Raw genomic sequence first — 12,357 nt, forward strand, 5'->3', positions numbered from 1 at the left:
TTGGCGCTTCCATTGTGTGCCAGTGCCAGTGCTCTGTGTGCGCGATTAATCGTTCACATTTGCGGCCAATTCATGTTGCTGCTGCTGGTCGCGTGCTGCGCTTTGGCCGCTGCAAACGAGTTCCGACCACTTTCTTTGCGGCGCTTGCTCACTTCCAGTGGCTGCCAGTAAATGTTCCAGTGTGGCTCCATCGGATCGGCACATGGTTTTTGTCCAGGCACGCCGACTGCCAGCCACTCAGTTGTCTACGCGACTTGAACAGGTGCAGACGTCGCAGCTCCGAAAAGCTTGACTATCGAAATCAAAGCCGAATTCGTAACCGAATTCTGGGTACTGTCTTCTTTTGCGTGCGTGCAGTTGGAACTAAAGAAAGCGCTCGCGGCGCTCGCTGACATGAAGTTAATTGATGTGATCATCTACCTAATTGCCATCTTGATCTTCATTTACCTGCTGCTGGAGTAGCGGAAGCAGAAGCCGAAAGTCGCTCAACTGCTCTACTCTCTGTCCAGAGCTTTCTACACAAACCCAGTAAACCGCCAAAGGTCGACCATTAAAACAACATTATTAAATCCAACGAAAATCTCTGCAAATCCCAAACGAGAGATGAGGGTAAGTAACTCAAGCCGCGATCTCGGGTTTGTTAACCACAATTACTGGTGATTAAAAAGGCCTCTCACTGCGCAGGCCGTAAAAATTAATAGCTTGGATTTAATTCCGATGCAAATGCAATGGTATTTCTCCTAAGCCGCGTGCAACGACTTTGTCTTCAACTGCAGCTCCAGATTCACCTTCACCTTCGACTAATCCCATTCACAATAATCACAAGACAATGCCGCAGCTTCTTCAATTGAATTGCGATCGCTGCCGTGAATATTTGACAAATTGTAATGTGTGCCGGCAAGACGAGCACTTTCATTCGCAATGAGAGCACTTGATGCGCCGAGTTTCGCCAAGATCCACCAGATCCAGTCAGATCCACACATCTCTAGACAATGGATGGCGCTGACGATGGCTTTACGTGCACCAATTACACTGGCGTCTGACCGCCCGCCCGCCTTTGCCTCGATGTGCAGCGGGCTTGAAAATAAAATGCTTACTTGCCGCTAAAATAAAAGTTGCATTTCGAGTTGCAATTTGGGTTAACCGCACCGTTGTTTATGGCCGTCGCGACGTCGACGTCGTCGCTGGTGACAGGCCGCTGATCAATAGTTCCGCCTGTGGCCGGCCAGTGGTTAGGCAAATCCTTTGTCAAGTTCATTGGCATCGAAAGGAAACCCGAAATTATATGAATTCCAGGCGTGGCCGGTTGCCCAGACCGACATCCGTCTCCTGGCAGTTCATTCACCAGTCTGAGGCCGAGTCTGAGATATTTGCATATGATTATGCATACCGCAGAGGCGACAAAGTAACTAACCACTCTATAAACAATAAGCCACCAATTTTCCACCAATTACTGGCTGTGCCCCTCCTCCGGATTGCTGCATTCGGTGGCTCTTTTTGCGTTGCGATTAGGCAAACCCGGCACGTAATCAATAACGATACGTATTGGACTCGGTTAGGCATTTCACCCCATTGATTGACGGCTGGCTAACGGCACATAGTACATTGTCATTGTCATTTTCATTTTCATTTTCATTGCCGCTGCCGCTGCCGCTTCGATGGAGCTCAGCAAGTGAAATTGCCACGTCCAGTTGCTGCCTCAAATTACCTACTTCCACTTCGATCGACCAAGACCCAAGCTAGTCAAGCAAAGAGGCGCGTTACTCCTTCTTTGAATGTTTTAAATAATCAAAGATTGCATATTCTCACGGGGATGGAATAACTACGAGCTACTCTTCAGAAGGGTATATTTATTAAGAGGCCGACTCTTTCTTATTCAACTTTGACTATTAAAGGACTTTTACTATTAATAATTAGCTGAAATTAGAGCTCGCTTTTCCCTGCATATAAAACTTTTGAGTCAGTCCCAGAAAAAGCCCTGGAATTTTATAACCACTAGTCCAAAATACTCTTGAAATGCTAAATAAAAAAATTATTCTAATGAAGCTTTTAGGGTCTGCTCTCCTTAAGCAAATCTTTTAAATTTAAAACACCAATCAGACATCCCTTCAATTAGCTATCTCCCTCATATATCAGGTTTCTATTTGGTTTCAATCTTCCATAAAATCGGTTTGAAAATCTATAAAAGAAATGCGGTTAATTAAAGTGTTACAATCACAGTCACCAAACCACAATACCCCTTCGAAAACGTAAACAAACTGACGGCAACGACGACAATTACAGAACGAAGACATTTCGATATTCAACTTTTCACTTTCATTCTACGGCATTGCGGACAGAAAGTTTAATCAGGCAGCCAAGCGGGGAAAATGGGCAAAGTATTATGGCATACCCGTGTATAAATATATAGATATATACAAATATACATATATATATGTGGAAGATACTTTGTTGGCTCGTTTGCTTAAGCAGCTTTGGTTAAGTAGTCAGCGGCAGGCGACGTGATAAAATTTTAGAAAACCGCCAATTTGTTCAAATTAAGGCCATTACAGTTTTGTTGCCGTCCAGCGATTACACGACCCGCCCTCCCCCTTTCGGCGGGCTTAGAAAGTTTTATATTTTTTCGATGTGCCCGCAAAATAATTTAATTATTTTGATGGACAAACGCCTTCTTTTTTTTTATATTTTAATAATTTAATTAAAAAATAAATTGTAATGTTCATCTCCCACAGCCTTTTCTTGTGCTAGCCCTGCTTGTGGCCTTGGCCAACTGTGAGCCGCCGTTGTATGCCGACAAGCAACGTCCACTGGTCTTCACCAACTGGCCGCCCAAGAGCGCCAAGCAGCTGGGACGTCCCGCTGTCGGAGGAGGAGGACCTGGTGGCAAGCAGCGGACTTTGGTTGTTCAAATCCGCAGCGATCAGCCGGTGCCGCTGGTGCTCAAGGGTCGTCCCGGTCATAGCCCACATGCTCACACTCATGCCCATCTGGCTCATGCTCACTCTGTGCATCCTCATGTCCTGGCACAACATTCCCATTCGCATGCTCATCTCCATGCCCACCCGCTGATCCATGTGCCCCAGCATTCGATTTCGCATGCTCACCAGCTGCAGCATCTGCGTGGAGCCCGTCCCATTAAGCTGAGTGCTCCCGTCTATCTGAAACCCGCTGGAGGCCTGCGCAAGCCCCTGAAGATTAAGCTGAACAATGTCAAGCCCAAGGCGAAGCCCACTTTTGGCTACGACAAGCCCTTCAAGTACGAGAAGCCCACGGCTGTAAGCTACAGCGAGCTGCAAAATCTGCCGGTAAGTTGAGATTTTGAAGAAGATTGAGGAGAATTTTAAGAAGTAATTTGAAGGATTTATGAACTACATTTTTTTAGGGCTAAAGATAAAATAGTTTTCTGTTCAGAAATAATCTCCAAGGCGTTTTTTTTAACATTATAACATTGAAAAACAAAAGTAAAAAGCCTATTTTGAATGCTTTTTAATTGATATTTTGTTCATATTTAAAATTTTTAAAATTATAAGCCAACAATCAAAGTAACCAAATTGAAAACCACATTAAATCCAAGCCAAAAGTAACCATTACTCATAGCCAAAACATGTATTTAGTTTCACTCTGCGCACACGCTCAGTACACTGCCAGACATACAAACATATAACATGAATCCAAACATGCCGATCCCCCAACAGCTGGACACGCACAACAACTTCAACACCGAGCACTTTGCACCCATATACACGGTTCCCGCACCGAATCTGGCCCTGCACAACAACCATCTGGATGTGGAGGACGGGCATCTAGACACCAGCGCCTACCAGTACACGCCCCCATCCCAGTCCCAGTTCCCATCCTCGTCCGCTCGTCCCCAGACATATCTGCCACCGAAGTACAATGTGCATGAGGATGAGACCAATGACCAAACCATTCGCGATCCCATTTCGGGTTCGCAGAAACTCTTTGCCCCAGATCCGGATCCCTCGCTGCCCACCACTAAGATCCGGCCGTCCACCGAGACCTTCAACACGCCGAGCAACAACAAGCCGCTGCCCTCGGATGTCCAGAGCAACCATTTGCCAGCACAGCCTTTAGTGCAGATTGTGGGAGCCCAGGCGGAGGCACAGACGGCGCCACAGATCTATCCCATTCAGTATGCCCAGCCAGCGGCAGCGGCACAGCTTCAGCCCTTCCTCGCCGCCGCCATTCCGGCGGCCCACATACCCATCTACAATCCCACGTACCTGGTGACGCAGTCCAACCAGCTCTACACGCAGCACAAGCAGCAGCTCTTCAAGCCCAGCACGGAGCACGTGGTGGAGTCGGGCTACGTGAATGCTGACCTTACCCAAGAGGTGGCCAGCAACGGGCAGATTCTGCAGGCGGCCAAGGACCCCCACCACAACATCCATCCCGTTTTGGACTCAGCTCCCCAATATGCCGCCCTTATCGCTGCTCCAGCTTTGGGTGAGCCTGCGGAGAGTGCCTACGAGACGGCTGCCTTCCATCTGCCCAACACGGCTATTCAGTCCACGGCTCCCGAGGGTGGATTCGTGGTGTCCAACTACTATGGACACGCCCACGACTCCTCGCAGCTTCTACAGGCATACGCGGAGGAAGAGGCCCGCCGCCAACAGCTGGAGACAGAGCAGGCAGCCATTGAGCTGCAGAAGCAGCAGCAACTCCATCTTGAAGAGCTCAAGGTCCAGGCCCAGGAGCAGCAGCAGCAACACCAGCAGCACCTGGAGGAACTGCGTGCCCAGGCCCAGTATCAGCAGCAGCAGCAGCAACAGTTCGAGGAGCTGAAGGCCCAAGCCCAAGAGCAACATCTGCAGCAGCAACACCAGCAGCAGCAGTTGCAACTCTTACAGCTGCAGCAGCAACACCAGCAGCTCCAGCAGCCTGTGCAGCATCATCCGCAATCGGTGACCCAGGATCCATCAGCGGCGGCCTTCGAGGAGCACCAGCGGCTGGTCCAGGCGCAACTGGGCAGCAACACGCCACTGCGCATCTTTGTGCCCGACGAGGAGTCCCCTTCCGAATCGGTTAGTTTGTAATTGTTTATATTATTGTAATTTTAACAATTAAACTTTTACAGCGCCTGCAAAAACGATCGGATGAAGTGAAGAAGGGCACCGTGGAGGACGTGCCCAGCGTGGGCCTGATCGAAAGCAGCAGCGAGGCAGATTCAGCCAAAGATTTGTTTGAGGTCTCCACCTCCGTTGAAGTTGCCGGCGAGCATCTGGCGGCCAGTAGTAATTAGTTAAGGCACAAATAGTCTTCGACGCTGTTCAAAAATATTTATTTACACACTCATTTGTAAAAACGCATTCATATAGCGAGCAGTCGGTAGTTTAATAAACATAATCCTTAAATTATTCAAATTTTTATACGTTACTTTTTGAGAATATCGATAACAGGAGAAAGTATCAATTGGGGTGACCAGCACTCGCTTTTGGGCCTTTTTAGTGTGACCGTAGAGAAAGAATTTGTAATATTTTTTAACATCTAAAACGCGGTCACTCTGAGTAAAGAAAACACATTTTGGGCGAATTTGTTGTGGTCCGCGCAATTTTTGTGAATTTCTCGCTAAAAAAAGCACAAAAGACAACATGATTATCCCGATCCGTTGCTTCACCTGCGGCAAAGTCATTGGCAACAAGTGGGAGTCTTACCTGGGCCTGCTGCAGGCGGAATACACTGAGGGGTAATTCACGCCGGCCAACACTCGTGTCCGCAGAGCATTTCCTTAATTTTCCCTATATTAATTTCTATATAGAGATGCCCTGGACGCTCTGGGCCTGAAGCGCTACTGCTGTCGCCGCATGCTGCTCGGACACGTGGATCTCATCGAGAAACTGCTGAACTACGCGCCCCTCGAGAAGTGAATAGCCAAATGGGAGAAAGGACGCAGGGGACTTGGGATTAAAACCTAGATTTTATTGTAAAATTACAAATTAAAGCTTGATCATAACCAGATAACCGAGTCATAAGCCTTAGAATCTACGTTGTAACCCAAGCTGGCAGTGGTGGGCTCACATCTTGTCCATGAACCACGGCTGGCCGTTGTTCTCCCGGCGCTTCGTGAGAATCTCACAGCCCGTCTCGTTGACTAGAAGTGTCTGCTCGAACTGAGCGGAGTACAGACCGTCGGCGGTGACCGCTGTCCAGTCATCGGGCCAGGTCTCGGCCTTCTGCACGCCAATGGAGATCATGGGCTCGATGGTGAAGCAGTGACCCGGGGCCATCACACCCACAGCCGAGTTTTCTGCAAAGCAAAGACATTTAGGGGGTTCCTTTAAGGGGATATTAATGACTGGACTTACTGGCATAGTGAGGCACATTGGGAGCCGTGTGGAAAACGCGATGGATGCCGTGGCCGCAGTAGCTGCGCACCACACTGAATCCATGGGGAGCCACATACTTCTGGATCACGTTGCCGATGTCGCGGTACTTCTCTCCGGGACGCACAAACTCAATGGCCTTGCTCAGAGCCTCGTGGGTGACCTGCACCAGTTTCTTGTGCTTCTCGGACACATTGCCCACGAAGAAGGTCTCGTTGAGATCGCCGTGGAAGCCGCGATGGTACACGGTCACATCGATGTTGCACAGATCGCCATCCTGCAGCGGTCGCTGGTCCGGGATGCCGTGGCAGATTACCTCGTTCACCGAGGTGCAGCACGACTTGGGGAAGTTGTAGTAGTTGAGCGGCGACGGATAGCAGTCACGCTCAATGGCCGCCTCGTGGACCAGGCGGTCCAGTTCGTCGGTGGTGGTGCCCACCTCCACGCCCTTGGCGCCCTCATCCAGGCACTCTCTGCCCAGTCGTCCAGCCACGCGCATTCCCTCGATCTCCTCGTCGTCCAGCACCTTGATTTTGGTGCCGCGCAAGGCCTCCTCGGAGAGCGAGCGTCCGTCTGGGTGGTCGGCATAGTCCGGGCGCTGGATGGCCTCCGGCACAGCACGTTTGGGAGTCTGTTGGAAGGGACGCAGTTTGCCGGTGAAGCGGAAGTTCGGCCACGGATTGTAGACGCCATCGTCCCCCGCGGGCTTGGCACCGCCGGCTAGCAGATACAGATTGCCAGTGTCAACAGGTAAAGTTTAAGGTCGGGACACCAAGATCTCTCACCTGCCAGGGCGTGGATCGCCTTGTGCTCCTTCCAGAATCCCTTGAAGCACGGCTGCGAGCAGAAAAAGGAGCCCTTGATGCCCAGCTTCAGGCAGGTGGGGCACTGGAGGGTCGCATCCTTGCCGCAGCCGGTGGTCTCGCACTTTTGAGTCATTCTTACATAGGATCAGAAAAATGAAAGAACAGAAATTTTCTTGCCAAAAATAACTAGGATGGAAATCAGTGTGCCTGTGCATCAACGGAACGATAATGCTAATGAAATCGAAAGAATACTAAGCAGCTGGTCACACTTAACAAGAGCGGGAGTTTTTGAAATAGATATTTACTGAAAAGAAAGTTTATTTAATTAATAAGATAAACTCTATATGTTTTTGATATTTTTATTTAAAATTTGACTTATAATATAAGTTGAAAGACCTACATTTTAGTTTATAAATATAAATTTTAAAATCGTCAAAATATCTTAAGTCTTTGAAAAAGGAAAGGCTGATATATCGTACCCCGATCCCATCCCCGCCTAAAGGATCTCTAGTCTCTGTTTGATGTGTTTGCAGTTCAAACACTGCAGCCTGTTGGGCGCTCTGCCCGCAGCCTCGCAGCTGTTCCCTGCCCGGCGCATGCTCTCGCCGGGAACCCGAATCTCGAGTGTCTGTGATTATCTGCTCTGTTTTGGTTCTCAAAACGCGAGCAACTTCGGTCGTGAACGGACGTACTTTCGCAGTGGAAAATCGGTAGCGGCAGCGCGAAACGAAAGAATATTGGCAACAAACTTGTTTGAATCAAATGGCCAAACACAAATATCAACAAGGGGCAAAAGGATAAATCTATAGCTGCCTGAAGTGAGTGTTGTATCTTGGTATTTTGCGTGAGATACTTGTATTAGTATCTGCAAAGGATTCCGATTGGCTTTAAATGGTGTGTGAAAAATTCGGCTTAATCAACAAGTGAATTTGGGGGTTCGCGGTTCTCCTTGTAGTTGTTTTGTCACGCTAATCACTCGCCTTAATTGTGATCTTCGCACTCGATTTTAATTCGATTATGATCGCTATATGCATTCAACGTGTGTTATCAGTGGCTGACGCTTCGCTCTGGTCTTTGTTTTTGCGTTATTATTAATTCCTCTGGTGTTGTGTCTCTCGCTCGGCGACAATAAATATAAACACGCTGTTGTGGCATACGATGTACACGGAACTAAAATAATATTACTTGTTTTTGTAGCATTTTCCGTTAGCACAAAGACACCAAAAAGTGATAAATTATTTGGAGATAAGAGATTCATTTTGTATCTAACAGATGCAACGTTGTTTGTTTTTTGGATTATTTGGACTGCAATCTTTTTTTAAATTTTATTAAAAGGTTAAACAAATAATATGACTTATTATAGGATTTCTCGTTAAAGTAAAGCCACAAAAAAGTAATTTGGAGATAAGAGATTCATTTTGTATCTCACAGATGCAACGTTGTTTGTTTGTGTTTTGGATTATTTGGACTGCAATCTTGTAACTTCATTTGAATAAAAGGTTAAACAAAATAACTAATTACTGTTTCGAACTTTGTTTTAACAATTTTATATGAAAATACTCAAGAATATAATTTGAAATTAATTTTAGTTTAAAAATTAATGCATTTGTAATGTTTATTTGTGTTTAAAATTTTATATTAAAGTGTCTTTAAACATTTAAAAACCCATTAAAACAGCTTCAAATGAAGTTTTCTTTGCTTTAAATAGTTTTACCCATTTAATCCCAATTATTTTTTCGCTCTGTGTGGATGCTGCTGTTGCTGATAGAAGCGCAGCATCGTTCAATGGCTATAAATAAAAAACGGCACGCGGCCGATGCCGCCTACAGCTGCCGCTACCTCCGTGTGTGTGCACCGTCTCTGTGCCCCTCACCCGAGTCCGCTCCTGGTTTACAGTACCACCAGCATCGCTGGATTTGTGGGTGTTTTGCGTCTTACACTCTCACTAGCATCATCTCCGCCGTGCGGTTTCCACTTTTCCGCTTTTCAAAAAACAAAAACAAAAAAACAGACAACGCAACGCAGATCTCGTCAATTGCCAATCTAAAGGCCGCCGGCATAATTAAAATAGAATTTTTTCTGATTTCGCTTTGTGTCGTCGTATCTGTGTTTTTGCAATACGGAACAAACAAGAGTCAAGGTGCCCACAACACAACACAAAACACAAAAAAAAAAAAGCCGCGAAATAGAGGCGGGCGCGGATTCCTCCTGGTAGCAACGAACTCGATCTCGCGGGACGAAGACCGGGGACTCAATCCCATCGTCGTCATCCGGCTGGCCATTGGTATTTCACCTTAAAATTCACATTCTAAAGAGTGAATACTCTTATATTTGAATTATTTCAAGGGTTAAAAATATTTGAAGGCTTTTGTATAATGTAAAAATATAGTTTTTCAATTCAATTTTCATTTTTCAAAAATTTTGTAAGGTGTTAAATTGTCTACAAATTTACAAAAACTTTAATTCTTTAAATTTAAAACTCCATGTGCTGATTTATTAATTAACCCAATGAAAACTAGGATAGTAGAAAAATGTTTCGATTTTAAATAAATACATTTTCTCTTGATCCAGTTCCACACTTTAAGGTTCTTTAATCTTTAACTTCCCAAAGTTCACATCCTCTTTTATTTAAAAATTGAATTCTTCTGTGAAACCCCATATTTATTTCATTTTTATTAGTTCACTGTATCAAGCGGTTTATTGTTTCTGCTTTATGGCCATCCTTTGGTCCCTTCTTTGTTTCTTCTTCTTGTTTTGGCGAACGATCCTCGTTCTTGGCAATTAAAGGTGAGCGCCGACGGGTCCAAAGCCGACCAAAAGGGACCAAAGTCAGGCATTAGCCTTAATTGGCTCTGGTTGCGTATTGCGGAATGTCGTCTCCAGCTACTTCTCAGCCCAGAACGTAGAACTCAGAACTTTTTCATATGCCGCGCGTTTTGTCTGGCATCTTGCTGGGATGCTGGATGAAATTTATGCGCGGAGAAAGGGGGCAAAATGAAATGGAAAATATGAAATTCGGAGGGTAAGACGCTCCAACACTTCCGCTTGCCAGAATATCAACTTCCGGCGGGCGAACAATTGTCAGTGAGTGTGGGTGGTGGGTGCTAAGAGTGGGCAGTTGGCGGAGCACAAAAGACGCATATTGATATTGTTGCCCAGGTTGCTCACGCTCCAATAAGCAAGCCCACACACAAACCCACTGGCACACACACAGACACACACAGAAGGACAAAAAGACCTTCGCAGCTAGAAACGCATTTCGACTTCGCCTCAGTGAGTCCTGGCCCTTGTCTGGCAAACATTTTGTGGCAACTTGGCCATTAAGCATTTCGTGTTTAAGCAGCCGGATCTTCATCATCACCCCCAGCTCCTTCCCCTCCGATTCCGTTGCTGTGCAAAAGGACAGGGAATAAAAATTGCCCGCGTATGCATTTCTTAACAATATTTCTCTCGTCCTGGACACTTTCTCCCCAGCGACAACATTTCATTTCATATTTTTTGTGGCAGCAGCAGCAGCAGCGCTTTGAATAGAATTCATTTGGAGTCCTCCAATGTCGTTCCCAGGACTCCTCCCGTCCATAGTCCTGTCGTACTTCCTTTTTGGTCTCAGCTTCCAGCTTCGCCGGTTCCCAGCTCCCCCCCCCCCCCCCCCCCCCCCCCGCTTTCCTCGACACACGCACTTCAGTCTGATAGCGCGTGCTTAACAAATTTCTGCTATATTTTCGGTTCATTTTTTTTTTTTTTGCCATGGCAATGGGAATTTTTCCGCATTTTTTGCTGTCACAGCAGGGCCAAAAATTAAAAGCGAATTAAGTTTGAAGAGGGAGTAGCTCCAAGCTCCAGGGAATAGCCGCAAGCGAAGACAACTGCAGTGAGCGAGGGATAAACTGAAGGTATTAAACCCCAAATTTACCTGCCGACCAAGCAAAGCAACGGCAGCAAATCTGCCAACAAGATTTGAATTATTTTATGGATATTAGAAAGTGTCCTGTATCTGCTTTAACAGCTGCGAGCCTGCAGGGTGTGCAGGTCCTTGTGGGGGAATGGTCTTAGGTGCACGGTGAGAAATATCTTATATTTATGATTAGGGTAATAGAAAATAATAATAAAATATTTCAAGGGATAAGGTTAGTCGGGATGTTAATGTATAATCCATAAGAGCAAGGTGATGTGTATTTTTTATGCCAAAACTCAACATATAAATAAAAGTCGGTGTAGCTTACCTTTTCCCCAGTGGATTTCCTTTCTCAAATTTTGTTCTATTATTTTTCTATGTGTGTGGGCGTTACAGCTGACGCCAGTCTGCTAACAAGCAGACGTCGCATCCACATCTTCAGGTCCTCGAAACCACCATCCTCCTGCCCCCGCCACGAACGATGGAGCATGCCGCCACCCCAGCAGCCAAACTCCACGAGTTATTTCTCATGTATTTTTACTTCATCTTTTGCCACGCCTGGCAATGCTTTCAATTTTTTTGCCCCCCGAACCATGCTCCCGGTTTTCCCCCAATTTCGGTTGCTATAAAGCAAAGTTAATGATATGTCGCAAGTGTTTGTTTGTCTGCCGGCACGCGGGTGAGTGGCTCCACTTCCACTTGGCTGGATACTGTCATGCCCGTGGATACCCCACGGTATGGTCTCCTGCCCCTCCTCCGAAATGTGTAATTAATTAAGGACTAAGCAGATTTTATATTTCACTTACTTGGCCGGAGCTCCCAGACTAATTTATGTGTAATTCCACTTTTTGTCATATTTCTTCGTGTAATTATTATCCCCGCCGTGCTTTGTCGGCAAAAGATAACTTAATTGGGAGTTGGGAACTTGCAGGGTGTTGCTCCTAATCCGGAACATGGAGGGAAGTTCCCTCCATTCAGCTCCGATGCAATTCAATGGCTTCGATTTGCCTTGGCCGTGGTTTTGGCACTTTGTACTTTTCCAAACTTGGCCGCAAATTTTTCATTTTCCCAGAGCCTTTTCTCTCTCTCCCAGATCGTTTACAATTTTACATGCCAGAAGTTAAGTCGCCAATCCCCGCAAAGTATCCTTCGTCTCCTCCGGTCGTATATTCTCAACGGGTGGCGGCTTCAGCTTCCACGGAAATTTGTACAACGGTTGCCCGGACTGCCTCTGCCGTGGCGTCACTTTTATTTGCCAAATTAAAAGGATTTCACTCGCTTTTCATATTTGCATTGGGGCTGTTTTACGTTT

At 46.4% G+C, this 12,357-nt stretch overlaps 4 protein-coding genes across 6 annotated transcripts in view; 3 read left to right on the forward strand and 1 right to left on the reverse strand.

Moving 5' to 3' along the window:
• Positions 1-265: 265 nt before the first annotated feature.
• LOC108073313 (protein split ends) lies at positions 266-5,345 on the forward strand. 2 transcript variants are annotated; one of them, XM_017164874.3, is made up of 4 exons: positions 266-609; positions 2,733-3,305; positions 3,696-5,045; positions 5,099-5,345. In XM_017164874.3, the coding sequence occupies exons 1-4, from the start codon at positions 604-606 to the stop codon at positions 5,261-5,263; spliced, it is 2,094 nt and encodes a 697-aa protein (XP_017020363.1). In that variant the 5' UTR covers positions 266-603; the 3' UTR covers positions 5,264-5,345. The 2 variants fall into 2 exon arrangements, with proteins under 2 accessions (XP_017020363.1, XP_070143044.1); XM_070286943.1 differs by having other exon boundaries at positions 3,957-5,045.
• A 162-nt stretch (positions 5,346-5,507) lies between these two features.
• Polr2L (DNA-directed RNA polymerases I, II, and III subunit Rpb10) lies at positions 5,508-5,982 on the forward strand. Its single transcript, XM_017165282.3, has 2 exons — positions 5,508-5,707; positions 5,780-5,982. The coding sequence occupies exons 1-2, from the start codon at positions 5,613-5,615 to the stop codon at positions 5,886-5,888; spliced, it is 204 nt and encodes a 67-aa protein (XP_017020771.1). The 5' UTR covers positions 5,508-5,612; the 3' UTR covers positions 5,889-5,982.
• On the reverse strand, positions 5,920-7,371 carry LOC108073588 (methionine aminopeptidase 1). Its single transcript, XM_017165281.3, has 3 exons — positions 7,130-7,371; positions 6,327-7,064; positions 5,920-6,268 (listed from the first exon to the last, which is right to left on the reverse strand). Exons 1-3 carry the CDS (start codon positions 7,281-7,283, stop codon positions 6,036-6,038), a joined length of 1,125 nt encoding a protein of 374 aa, XP_017020770.1. The 5' UTR covers positions 7,284-7,371; the 3' UTR covers positions 5,920-6,035.
• Positions 7,372-7,820: 449 nt separating this feature from the next.
• Positions 7,821-12,357, forward strand: part of tok (tolkin) — a 30,506-nt gene continuing 25,969 nt past the window's right edge. Inside the window, exon 1 of one of the 2 annotated variants that reach the window (XM_017165095.3) lies at positions 7,821-7,968. The gene's annotated coding sequence lies outside the window, so the exon portion shown is untranslated. Of the gene's footprint in view, positions 7,969-8,027; positions 8,045-12,357 lie in introns of those variants that run through there. The other variant, XM_017165097.3, reaches the window with a different exon arrangement.

Source organism: Drosophila kikkawai, chromosome 3R (assembly GCF_030179895.1).
Source record: "Drosophila kikkawai strain 14028-0561.14 chromosome 3R, DkikHiC1v2, whole genome shotgun sequence".
Lineage (NCBI taxonomy): Eukaryota > Metazoa > Arthropoda > Insecta > Diptera > Drosophilidae > Drosophila > Drosophila kikkawai.